Source organism: Narcine bancroftii, chromosome 10 (assembly GCF_036971445.1).
Source record: "Narcine bancroftii isolate sNarBan1 chromosome 10, sNarBan1.hap1, whole genome shotgun sequence".
In the NCBI taxonomy this organism is placed as follows: Eukaryota; Metazoa; Chordata; class Chondrichthyes; order Torpediniformes; family Narcinidae; genus Narcine; species Narcine bancroftii.
The window spans coordinates 27,570,976-27,584,168 of NC_091478.1; the positions used below are offsets into that span (position 1 = coordinate 27,570,976).

The 13,193-nt window shown below is 41.9% G+C and overlaps 1 protein-coding gene across 13 annotated transcripts in view; it reads left to right on the forward strand.

The window, feature by feature from the left end:
- Positions 1–13,193, forward strand: part of r3hcc1l (R3H domain and coiled-coil containing 1-like) — a 271,007-nt gene that overhangs the window by 157,883 nt on the left and 99,931 nt on the right. For all 13 annotated transcript variants that reach the window (XM_069900333.1, XM_069900332.1, XM_069900340.1 and 10 more), the window contains one exon: positions 8,780–8,850. In XM_069900333.1, coding sequence (XP_069756434.1) covers positions 8,780–8,850 — 71 coding nt within the window. The remainder of the gene's footprint in view (positions 1–8,779; positions 8,851–13,193) is intronic.

Consider the following 13,193-nt stretch of genomic DNA (forward strand, 5'->3'; position numbering starts at 1 on the left):
TCTGTGGAATTTGTTGCCACAGGTGGTTGTGGAGGCCAGGTCATTGGGTGTATTTAAGGAAGATTGATTAGCCAGGGCACCAAAAGTTATAGGGAGAAGGCCGGACAGTGGGGCTGTGGATGAGGATAGATCAGCTCATGATTGAATGGCGGGGCAGACTCATGGGTTGAATTGCCCATTTCTGCTCCTATATCTGATGATTTAGATTATTGTTTCTAGTTAAAATTGCTCCCATGCTTCTGATCAGAAAAGCAGAAAATGTTGGGAATACTTGTCAGGTCAGGCAGCCTCTGAGAAGAGAGGGAACGGTTAATGTTTCAGATGTTTCAGAGCTAGAAAAGGTCAGAGGTAAAAACAAGTTTTTAGGAAAACAAATGGAGAATGAGACAGTTCAGGTGATTCTGAAAATGAAGGATGAAGGCGTTAATATATTAAGAAAGAAATGAGACATCCAGGAATATTCTCATTGGAGTTTTGAAGGATGAGGGGGAATCTTATAGAGACATAAGATTATGAAAGGAATAGATAAGATCGAAGCAGGGAGATTGTTTCCACTGGTAGGTGAAGAAGATGAGAAACAATATTGTGAATGGTGAAAATATGGTAAACACAATGCTGAGCCCTCAGAAGGAGAGAGAAACATTGATGACAATATTAAAAGCAGCACATAAGGTGGACACCTGAATTAAAAACAGAAACTCACTCATTGAGCTGGAAAGGGTGCAGGAAAGATTTACAAGGAAGGTAGAGGGACTAGAGACGTTGAGTTATGAGGAGAGGCTAGGACTATTTTCTTTGAAGCATTGGCGGCTGAGGGGGTGACTTTATAATGGTTTATAAATCAGCATTTCAAAGATATTTTTGACAGGTACATGGACAGGAAAGGTTTAGAGGGATATGGACCAAATGGAGGAAAAATGGGATTATCTCAGCCAGTCAACTTGGTCTTCAAGGACAAGTTTGGCTCCATGTCCATTAATTCCCTCACCTGACTTAACTGACATTTATGTCTGTGTATCTTGTATAGAGTGAATGGAAAAGATCTAATTTTGAATAGGTACAGGAGAACTTCACCATAATAATGCCAGTTTTGAGGGGAGGCAAGATGGGCTAGGTTTATTTTCTTAGAAATGGAGAAGATCTATTGAGTACACAACATTTTGAAGTGCATAGGAAGATAGATTGGAGGAAACGTTCCCTTGGAAGAAGTGTATGAAGATAAAAGGCATAGGTTTCAGGTATGAGATGAGAAATTTAGAGGGAATCTTTTTCACCCAGAATCTGGAGTGCACTGTATAAGAAATGCCTGGACCTGCTCTTGAATTGCCAAAGCTTAGAAGGCTACAGACCAAGTGCTGGTCAATAGAGTTAGTATAAGTAAATTCTTGATCATCAGCGTAGAACAGCTGGGATTGAAAGGTTTCTTTCTGAGCTGGTTAACTCTGTAATGTAGTTATTTCAGAACAGTCCTTATCAATCAGTCAGCCCTTCTTAAACAGATTATCTGGTTATTTTTAGTATATTATTCATGGAAACATGCTTTGCAAGAATTGGCCACCACCGTTCTTACAACATTATATTAATAAGATAGAAAGAGTGCAGAGAAGATTTACTAGGATTTTGCTCAGACTTCAGGAACTGAGTTACAGGGAAAGGTTAAACAGGTTAGGACTTTATTCCTTGGAGCATAGGGGAGATTTGTTAGAAGTACACCTACGGCTCCTAGAACGCTTCCACCAGCGTTGTCTCCGCTCCATCCTCAACATCCATTGGAGCGCTCACACCCCTAACGTCGAGGTACTCGAGATGGCAGAGGTCGACAGCATCGAGTCCACGCTGCTGAAGATCCAGCTGCGCTGGATGGGTCACGTCTCCAGAATGGAGGACCATCGCCTTCCCAAGATCGTATTATATGGCGAGCTCTCCACTGGCCACCGTGACAGAGGTGCACCAAAGAAAAGGTACAAGGACTGCCTAAAGAAATCTCTTGGTGCCTGCCACATTGACCACCGCCAGTGGGCTGATAACGCCTCAAACCGTGCATCTTGGCGCCTCACAGTTTGGCGGGCAGCAGCCTCCTTTGAAGAAGACCGCAGAGCCCACCTCTCTGACAAAAGGCAAAGGAGGAAAAACCCAACACCCAACCCCAACCAACCAATTTTCCCTTGCAACCGCTGCAATCGTGTCTGCCTGTCCCGCATCGGACTGGTCAGCCACAAACGAGCCTGCAGCTGACGTGGACTTTTTACCCCCTCCATAAATCTTCGTCCGCGAAGCCAAGCCAAAGAAAGAAGGTGTATTTAAAGTTATGAGGAGGATAGAAAGAGTAAATGTAGATCGGCTTTTTCCACTGAGAGTAGGTGAGATACAAACCAGAGGACATGGCTTAAGAGTGAAAGGGGACAAGTTTGGGGGAACTACTTCACACAGGAGTAGTAGGAGCTGGCAGCTCTAGTGGTGAATGTGGGCTCAATTTTAAGAAGAATTTGAACAGATACATGGATGGGGGAGGAATGGAGGGCTGTGGACTGGGTGCAGGTCAGTGGAACTAGGTCGAAAAAAATAGTTCAGCACAGACTAGAAGGGCCAAGCAGGCCTATTTTTTGTGCTGAAATGTACTATGATTGTAACATTTTCTTGGCTATGAAGTAACTTTTTGGAATATTTTCAAAGGAACATGAATGGTGCTACATAAATGCAACAATGGATAATCTCTTCACACAAGAGACTGCATATACTGGAATCTGGAGCAAAAGCCAATCTATTGGAGGTACTCAGCAGGTCGAGCAGCATCAATGGGAGGGAAAGCATAGTCAACCTTCAGGTCACTCCCTTTGTCTGAAATAGCCAATCAACTGCCTATCCATCCCTGTCTGTCTGTCGTCCTTCACCCCTCCCTGGTCCATCAATCCCCTCCCTGGTCCCGGCCCAACCCCTTCCACCCTGTCCTCATTTCACTGTACTCTCACTCCTGATGAAGAGTTCCAACCCAAAATGTCGACCGTTCTTTTTCTCGCACTGATGCTGTTTGGCCCGCTGAGTTCCTCCAGCATATTGTTTTAGGCTTTGAAATAGATCATCTTGTATTTGTTTTCAGGATGGGTACGTGACTCAATGTGCGATTGGAGTCCAGCTGTGAGAAATGGTGTTGGGCATCCCTTTGAAAGACTCCTTTAAAACCTGTTGTGTTTTCAGTTAATCCACTTAAAAATGGATTAACTTAGTGCAATTAACTTTACTTCATAACCAAATTTCCTCCCTTTCTGAAACACCCTCATGCATCTGAACTTCTTAAATATTCTTCAAATTACCATACATATTGGACTAAAAAATATCTAATTACTTGGAGATAATCTATAAATCTTGTTTAAATTGCCGAGGGTGCAGAACTTTGGGTTATTTTACAATATCCTTTTGCCTCCCTGCCTGCTGAACAAAGTGAGATGCAGAGTCAAAGAGCTTCCTTTATTAAATTGTCACTGGAGATTTTTTTTCTATGTCCTAAGTTGCATTTTTTGTTAATCTAGCAATTACTGTGGGCTGCTTTGTGGAAGAGTGCACTCAAAACCAGATTGTGTCCTTTCCACTGCTTTCCCGATGTCCATCAATTTCACTAAATGATTTTCTCTACGCCTGTACAATTATCTGTAAATATTCATACCAGGTCTTAGATACTCCTTTGACCAGAAATGCACTGTGTCATTATTCATTACATTGGTCACTGTTCCATAACGGGGTACAAAGTGTAGCTAAGAACATTTGTTCTAGTTCCATCCTAAACATGTCCCCTAACCTTGTTTTTACTCACATTCATAACGTAAAAGATAGAATTAAATGGGTCAGGAAAAATATGTTTTAAAATTCCAAGAATTGGGAACCGCAGAGGCCATGAAAGAAAAATCAATGTGTAAGGTCTAACATTTAATCCAAGGCCATTGTTTCAAGTTAAACCACAAACTTATTACAAGGAGACATGAAGGTAACCCATAAACGCCAACAGTACTGATGTCAGCAAGCACAAATAGTGATTAATACCGAGAATGCCTGGTTGAGTCCTGTGGCTAAAGCGATCAAGCTTCTTTGTTGCAGTGATGAAGGGTAGCGCAAGTTTCAGTGCAAACTGACATACATCAGTGGATTGACACCCCTCATCAGTTCTCACCTTTATGACCTATGGAGATTGTTAAGTAGCTTTGCAACGTTACACACAAGTTTGGTGATTGGTGCTTTAAAAGATTTTTTTCCAGAAGAAAACTGCTGCATTCACAACCTTGCCCAAGTGTTCAAAGGCAGCCATTCTCAACCTTTTTTCAGCTAGGCCTCATCAGGGATTCTGCTCAAAGTTTTATGAATCCCCTTCCTGTGAAGCAGGCACAGTTTAGTAGAAAAAATAAATGGGCAGACTATATTTTAAATGGGGAGAAAACTGAAAATACCCAGATGCAAAGGGACCTGGGAGTCCTCGTGCAAGATAGCCTAAAGGTAAACTTGCAGGTTGAGTCGGTGGTGAAAAAAGGCAATGCTGGCATTCATTTCAGGAGGAATAGAACGTAAGAGCAGGGATGTGACGTTGGGGCACTCGTGAGACCTCACGGAGTATGTGAACAGTTTTGGGCTTCTCATTTCAGAAAGGAAGTGCTGACATTGGAGAGGGTTCAAAGAAGATTCAAAGGGTTATGTGAGGAACATATGATGGCTCTTTGCCTGTAGTTGTTAGAATTTAGCAGAATGAGGGGAGATCTCAGTGAAGCATATTGAATGTTGAAAGGCATGGATGTAGATGGAGAAAGGTTGTTTCCATGATGGAAGAGTCTAGGACAAGAGAGCACAACTTCAGGATTGAAGGGTGTCTACTTCGAACAGAGATGCAGAGGAATTTCTTTTGCCAGAGGGTGGTGAATCTGTGGAATTTGTTGCCACAGATGGTTGTGGAGACCAGATCATTGGGTGTATTTGAGGCGGATAAAATAGCAGGGCAGGCTCGATGGGCTGAATGGCCTATTTCTGCTCCTATGTCTTATGGTCTTAAGTTTTAGTTTCTTCTGTACTTCTCTCCTACTGAGTTTCTTCTGTACTTCTCTCCTACTGACTGCATGAGAAAAAATTAAAATATATTTATGTTAGGTGAGGTGAAAAGAATTGTCCTGTGCCCCCCCCCCAGGAGAGGGGGTGTAGGACCCCCACTAAGAATGGCTGAGCTAAGGAAATAAACATTATCCAAGATCCAGTTCTCAGAAGAAGAGGAGGCATTCATCACCCCATTTTCTCTATTGAATCTGAATAGCAATCCAGGCACCATTTAAAGCAGAGCAAATAATTATTTTTTTTAATCTCCTGAACAGAATGTTTCCCTCACCAGCAAAATCAAAAATAGTTGTCTTGTTTCGTTGCCACTCCATGAAATATTGCCACACACGAAACAGCTGCCACAATCTAGTATGCCTTCAAAGTTATTCAGTGTGAAGTAGCTTTGAGTGTTGATAAGGTGCTACATAAAGCCAAGTCTGACTTTCTAATCAAGCCATATTGTGTGCTCCCCATAATTATGATCAGGGATTACAAGTTCAGTGTTCAGTTGTGCAAAATAAATTCCTAAACACCTTGGAATTATGCCATTAGTTTAGTAATTAGATTCATTGCTCCAACACTGTATCAGTGCTATGTTTGTGTTAGGATGGGAATCAGATTTGATGATTCCATAGTTCCTTGGAAGTGTACCTTTCAAATGATAATCACTTAGTTTTGCATCTTTGTTCCTTATTGGACATGATTTATGCCGCTCACTGTTATATTTATCTTGTCTCCTTATCAAGTACATTATTGATTGTTATGATGGATAGGGGTTGGATTAACACCACTCAGGGTTTAGATGAGCAATTCACAAACGACTTCAGCCCTACTGCCTTCCCTATGTGAAGAACACTCAGTTTTCTCCCTGCATGAGTACAGTACCTGGTACTCTCCATGAATCTTCCAATACCACCCTCACCTGACTTCTGCATCTGTGAAGATGGAGAGTTATACTGTATTCGCATTTCTGATTTCTTGTCAAAGTACATACATGACATCACATACCACCCTGAATGATCCAGGAACCAGCCTTATTTTGATTTTTGTGCACTTTTTAAAAAAATTTTATTTTATATTTTATATATTGTTATAAGGTGGTTTATATGAATGTTTCCACTGTGAGGCTGCTGCAGAACCACAAATTTCCTGACTTGTTCATGACAATAAATTCTGATTCTGAGATTCTTTTTCCTGCAGGTGAGGCAGAATTTACCACTTATTGTCAGTGCAAAAAAAAACTGTACACATGTAAACAAATAAAGAACTGTAAACAGATAATTAATGTAAACACATCGATTGTGTAATACAGAGAATTTTTTTTTAAAGTAAGAGTTCTTAAACGAGACCCTGATTGAGTTTGTGCTTCAGGAGTCTGATGGTGGAGGGGGACCTGGTGGTGCGAGTCTTGTGGCACCTAGACCTCTTTCCTGATGGTAGCAGCAAGAACAGAGCGTGTGCTGGGTGGAGTGGATCCTTGACGATTGCTGCTGCTCTCCGACGGCAGTGATCCCTGCAGACATTCGCGATAGTTGGGAGGGTTTTACCTTTGATGTCCTGCGCTCTGTCCATTACCTTTTGCAGGGCTTCATTCTCAGGGTTATTGGTGTCCCCATACCAGGCTGTGATCCAGCCGGTCAGCACACTTTCCACCACACATCTGTAGAAATTTGTCAGGGTTTCTAATGTCATACAAAAGCCCCCGCAAACTCCTGAGAAAGTAGAGGCGCTGACGTTCTCTCTTCACCAAAATGCCAAACTCTAACTCTACTCTTTATCACCCTCAAGACTGATTAAATGCTTGCTTGGTAACTAAATAAATGCAAAGCAAGTCCAAATCTTGCCGTTTCCTTTTATCAACATGGCAAAGTCAAATGCTGATGGCATGAACTGGGGATTCTGTACTTTTGTCTCTGCATAGAACCATAGTATATTACAGCACAGAAACAGGCCTCTTTGCCCCTTCTAGTCTGTGCTGAACCATTTGTTTTGCCTAGTCCCATTGACCTGCACACAGTCAATAGCCCTCCATACCTTTCCAATCCATGTACCTATCCAAATATTTCTTAACTATTAAAATTGAGCCCACATTCATCACTTCAGCTGGCAGCTCATTCCACACTCCCACCACTCTCTGTGTGAAAACATTCCCTCTCATGTTCCCCCGAAACTTTTCCCCTTTCACTCTTAACTCATGTCCTCTGGTTTGTATCTCACCTACTTTCAGTGGAAAAAACCTACCTACATTTACTCTGTCTATCCCATCATCATTTTAAATACCTCTGTCTATCTCCCCTCATTCTTCTACCCTCCAGGCAATAAATCATAACTTATTTAACCTTTCCCCTGTAACTCAATTCCTGAAGTCTAGGCAACATGCTAGTAAATCTTCTCTGTACTTGTTATATCTTCTTGATATTTTTCCTGTAATTAGGTGACCAAAACTGCATGCAATAATCCAAATTTGGCCTCACCAAAGTCTTATACAACTTTACTATAACATTCCAACTCCTGTACTCAACACTTTGATTTATGAAGGCCAATTTGCCAAATGCTCCCTTTATAACCCTATCCACCTGTGATGCCACTTTCAGGGAATTATGTATCTGTTTTCCCAGATCCCTGTGTTCTACTGCACTCCTCAGTGCCCTACTATGTACCGTGTATTTCCTTTCTTGGTTTGTTCTTCCAAAATGCAACACCACATACTTGTCTGCATTAAATTCCCTCTTCCATTTTTCCAACTGGTCCAGATTCCTCTGCAAGCTTTGATAACCTTCTTTTCTGTCCACAATACCTCCAATCTTAGTGTCATCTGCAAACTTTCTGATCCAATTTACCACACTATCATCCAGATCGTGGTCCCAGCACTGATCCCTGAGGCCTCCAGTCTGAGAACCAATCATCCACCACTACTCTGGCTTCTCCAGTCCAGCCATCGTCGAATCCAGTTCACTTCTTCACCATGAACACCTAGCATCTGAATCTTCCTGACTAACCTCCCATGTGGGATCTTTTCAAAGGCCTTACTAAAATCCATGTAGACAACATCCAGAGCCTTTCTTTCATCAACTTTCCTGGTAACCTCCTTGAAAAACTCTACAAGATTGATTAAATATGACCTACCACACACAAAGCCATGTTGACTATCTCTAATCAGACCATGGCTAATGGTATATCCATTCTCTTAGAACACTTTCCAATAATTTACATACTACTGACATCAGGGTCACCAGCCAATAATATCTAGAGTTTTTAAACCATGGAACAACATGAGCTACCCTCCAATCCTCTGGCACCACACCTGTGGCTAAGGACATTTTAAATATTTCTGTCAGAACCCCTGCAATTTCTACTCTAGCCTCCCTCAAGGTCCGAGGAAATATCTTGTCTGTTTCTGCTGATATATCTACTCTTATTTGCTTTAAGACAGCAATTACTTCCTCCTCTTTAATCTGTATAGGTTCCATGACCTCACTGCTTGTTTTCCTTCCCACGACTCTGTGCCCTTTTCAGAGTGAATTCTGTTTAAAAAAAAATTAAGATCTCTACCATGTCTTTTGGCTCCATACAAAGCTGACCACTCTGATCTTCAAGGGGACCAATTTTGGCCCTTGCTGTTCTCACTATCCATCGCTCAACAGTTTTGATTTTAATAGCTATATATTTGCACATGTTTGAACTCTAGTAACTCTGTATACTCTTTTGGTAGGAAAAGAGGATTCGATATCAAATGGGTGGATGACACACATGCATTGGGCTTATTTTCAAGTGCATTTGCAGGTATGTTTCAACTCTAAATTATATTTGATCATTAAACTTTTCGGGAAGGATTTTAATGTACAGCACAAAATAAAATTCAGAGTTAAAAACAGACATGCGGCATTCTGCAGATGGCAGAATCTGAAGCAACAAACTCTGGTGGAGGAACTCCAACAGGTTGGGCAGTGGAGAAAATGAATGGTTAGTGTTTGATGAAGAGTTCAACTTGAAAAGTGGGCCATTTATTTTCTAGATTCAAGATTTCTTTATTGTGATGTAATAGTACAGAATATGTAATAATACATTAAATTACCTTCTGCTGCCATAAGGCAAAGAGTCGCCATTAGTGTCACCTTGTGTCCCTTACAGTACGAGAGTAAGAGAAGCAAAAGGAGTCCTTTCAGAGTCATTGAGTGTCCATGGATTCACCTGCAGCCACCCAGACCCTACTGCAAACCATTGGCACCCAAGCTCCAGATCCAAACCTCCAACACAATCAGGAAGCCTTCAGCATCCGAGGCCCTTCGGCGCCCTTCCTGCTCTCAGTACCCTCTCGAATCCAAGCTCCAATACCTGGTTCCCACAAGCTTGTCTCCAGCAGCCCGCAGCATGTGTGTGTGGGTACCCCGACCGCAAGTCACCTCCAGCCTATGTGGGTCCCACCGATGCTGCTCGACCTACTGAATTCAACCAGCAAATTCTTTGTTTGCTTCAGAATTCCAAATGCTATAAGTGGAATCAGTGGCACATTGACCATATTTTACATTTTGATAAGTTCTTTCTATTCTATCCAAGAGCCTTACTCAACCGAAGGTTCACAAATCTTCCAGATCCTCAGGATTTGGGGGTTGAAAACCATTGCTGCTAAGTATTGATGAAATGTAAACACATTGCTGGGCGTGCTTAGTAATTCAGCTATCAAGATAGACAAAGTTAATGTCTCAGAGCAGTGATCCATCTTCAGAACTGAATAAAACTAGAATTCCATGGCATGGCTGTGAAATATTTTTGTTGCTCTATGAGTGCCCTGTTCTAATGTTTCTTGTATTTTCTGAGGGTTATTTCCAAGATTTCCAGTATTCAAGATATTTTGATTTTAAACTGTTATCTTGCCTGCCTTATCTGGAAGTACTATTGGTTTGTCTTTGCTTCCTGCTCCTTGGCATGAATGCATGAACCTTGCTCTTTCACCCATTTTACCTCCCCCCTAATACCTGCAGGGCAGACCATTGCCTCAGAGGTACTGTATAAAGCTTTGTTTTGTGCGCTACCCAGGCAAGCAGATGGTGTAAGACTAACAAATATATAAACACAAGTTGGGAGTTGTGTTTAACTAAGTCAAATAGTTCAGTGATTGAGAAAGGAATGAAAACAGAATAGAGCGAAGAGCAGTTTAAAAAAAATACTGCCAAGGCATCATCTTTTGCTGATCCATTTAAGTCTGACAACATTAGGAAATGAACAGTTCTTGAATCTGGAGGTTCATGTTTTCAAGTTTCTGAAGTGGGGGAGAAGAGAGTGTGACCAGATTGGGACGGGCCCTATAATATGTGTCAGCAGGTTTCCCGAAACATCAGGAAGTTTAGATGGAATAGAAGGAGGGAAGGTTGATTTGTCTGGACCTGAGCCAAGATTGCAGCTCTCTGCAGCTTCATGCTGAGCAGTTACCATCACAAGATTTCAATTTTTAAAATTTAGACATACAGCACGGTAACAGGCCATTTTGACCCACGAGCCCATGCTGCCCATTTTACACACAATTAACCTACACCCCTAGTACGTATTGAACAGTGAGAGGAAACCTGGGGAAAACCCATGTAGACATGGGGAGAACGTACAAACTCCTTACAGATAGCACAGGATTTGAACTCTGATCCTGATCACTGGCGCTGTAACAACATTGCGCTAACCATAACACAAATGAGATGTGATGTATCCGAGCAGGATAGTACCTGCATTGCATCCGTAAAACTTGGTAAGAAAACTTGAGGCCGAATTTCTTCAGGCTTTTGAGAATGTAGAATCTCTGGTGTTATTCCTTGGTTTAACATCAGCATAATTGAACCAGGACAGGTTGTTGGTGATGTATCTATCTATGAGTTTAAGAACCACTTGGAATGAGTAGGGTTAATGGAAGTAGAGGTCTAAAATGTGTTCCAAACCTATGGGAAGGGAAATGCAGAGGTCGGGCATTGCATCTTAAAGGACTTATTTTTTAAAAAGCATTCCCAAAAAGTAATCAAAGGTGAAAACACTCTGTAAAATCATAAATTCTTATGACAAAGTCTCATTTATTTTTAGTGGTTTTTCTTTTTGGGTTAATTTCTTTAAACTCTGCTCCTTGTTTCCATCCCATTCTATTTGTCCTGTGCATGTGTTCATACAGATACAAAGACAACAGAAGTTGGGAGAGTGGGGGGGGGTGGTGAGGTGGCGTGGGAGGAACCTCTCCATCCCCATGAAGGTCTGATGTTAATTTGGGAACATGCCTTATTTCATGGGAGGTTATTCAAATGTTGCATTGGGGTGCAACCAGCTGTTGTCTACAGATAACCGAAAAGTGCCTGGCATTTGAATAAATGCTCCCATTTCTTGTCATTTATTTTTGCTGGCTTTTTGCAAGCAACATGTGTAAAGTGACTAACGAGTGTTCACTTCATCATGCTTCTTTCAGAAAATTGCTTTACACTCATCAAGCTGAGCGATGTTGGTGCTAAAAATTAAAATGGACTTTTTTTTGTCGAAGGTAGATTTGCATTGATGGAGTGTCACAGACAACAGATGCAGAATGCTCCTTCATTTGACAGCATTCATTATTATAAATAGCCCATCAACCACCCACCCACATTTTCTGGATCTTGTGAAGTGCAGATAAACCTAAAAGCCAAACTATGGAAACCTTCCCTTGAAGAAAGTGGATCAAGTCTCCAGCCTTTATTAGAATGGGAAGCAACATGAAGAAGATGTGGATCGCTCTCTAAATTTGATGCCCCAGGCCATTTTTATACTGAGAAATAGTTACAGGAATATTAAAGCAAGGTATCATTTAACTGCATAGTTCCACAATCCAGCTAGAACATAATCTATATCTGAACTCCATTTACCTGCTTTGGTTTTGTATCCCAAATGAAATTATTTCCCAATAACCTTGAGATACCATGTCTGAGATTTTAAAATTTTAAAAAAAATTTAGACATGCAGCATGCTCCTTTGGCCCATGAGCCCATTTCTCCCTATTATACCCAATTGACCTACAACCCTGGTATGTTTTGAAGAGTGGGAGAAAACCAAACCGCCGAGTAAAACCCACACAGACACGGGGAGAACATGCTAACTCCTTTCAGACAGCATGGGATTCGAACCCCACTGCTGATCACTGCTGCCCAAAGTTCAGTTGATCCCTGGCCTCAGCACTTTTGACCTTTTGGGGATGATGTGCTTGGGGTGGGAGGAGGAATATCTAGAATTTTGTTACCATTCGAGTTAAGCAATATATCCTGATACTAGTCACAGGCTTCCAATCAGAAAATCAACCCTTCACTGGTACCCTCTTGCCTCCTTCCACTAAGCTAGTTGGCCACTTCATCTTGGATTCCTTGTGACTTACCCTTCACACTAACCTGCCCATGCTTCATCAAAGGCCTAAATTCCAATTATATTCAACCTCATTAATTCTCTTGAACACGTTTTCAAAAAACCTCAAACAAATTTGCAATACTTCCTCTAATTAGTCCCTGGCTATTGAAATGCTGATAGATCCTGTCCCTCACAACCCTGTCCACCAAATTCCCACTACTAGGCTCACTGGTCTGTCATTCCCTGGCTCATCCTGGCTGCCCCCGTCCAGTCTTCTGACACTTCATTCAAGGCCAAGGTCTGATGAATTTGACCAGGCCCTGGGGATTTGCCCACCTGGGCAGCATGGTTAGTGTAGCAGCTAGTGCAACACTGTTACAGCGCCTGCGATCAGAACTGGGGTTCGAATTCCACACTGTCTGTATGCAGTAGGTACATTCTTCCCTTGTCTGTGTGGGTTTTCTCTGGAGGCTCCAGTTTCCTCCCACCTTTCGAAACCATATAACCATATAACCATATAACCACTTACAGCACAGAACAGGCCAGTTCGGCCCTACTAGTCCATGCCGTAGCAAATCCCCACCCTCCTAGTCCCACTGACCAGCACCCGGTCCATACCCCTCTAGTCCCCTCCTATCCATGTAACGATCCAGTCCAAGGGTTTTAATTTAATTGGGTGGTATTGGAAGAAATGCCCTGTTACCATGCTGTATGTCTAATTTTTTAAATTAAATTTAAAATTAATGTGCTCCGAGGCCTCCAACACCTTCCTCCTGGCACTTTGTCTG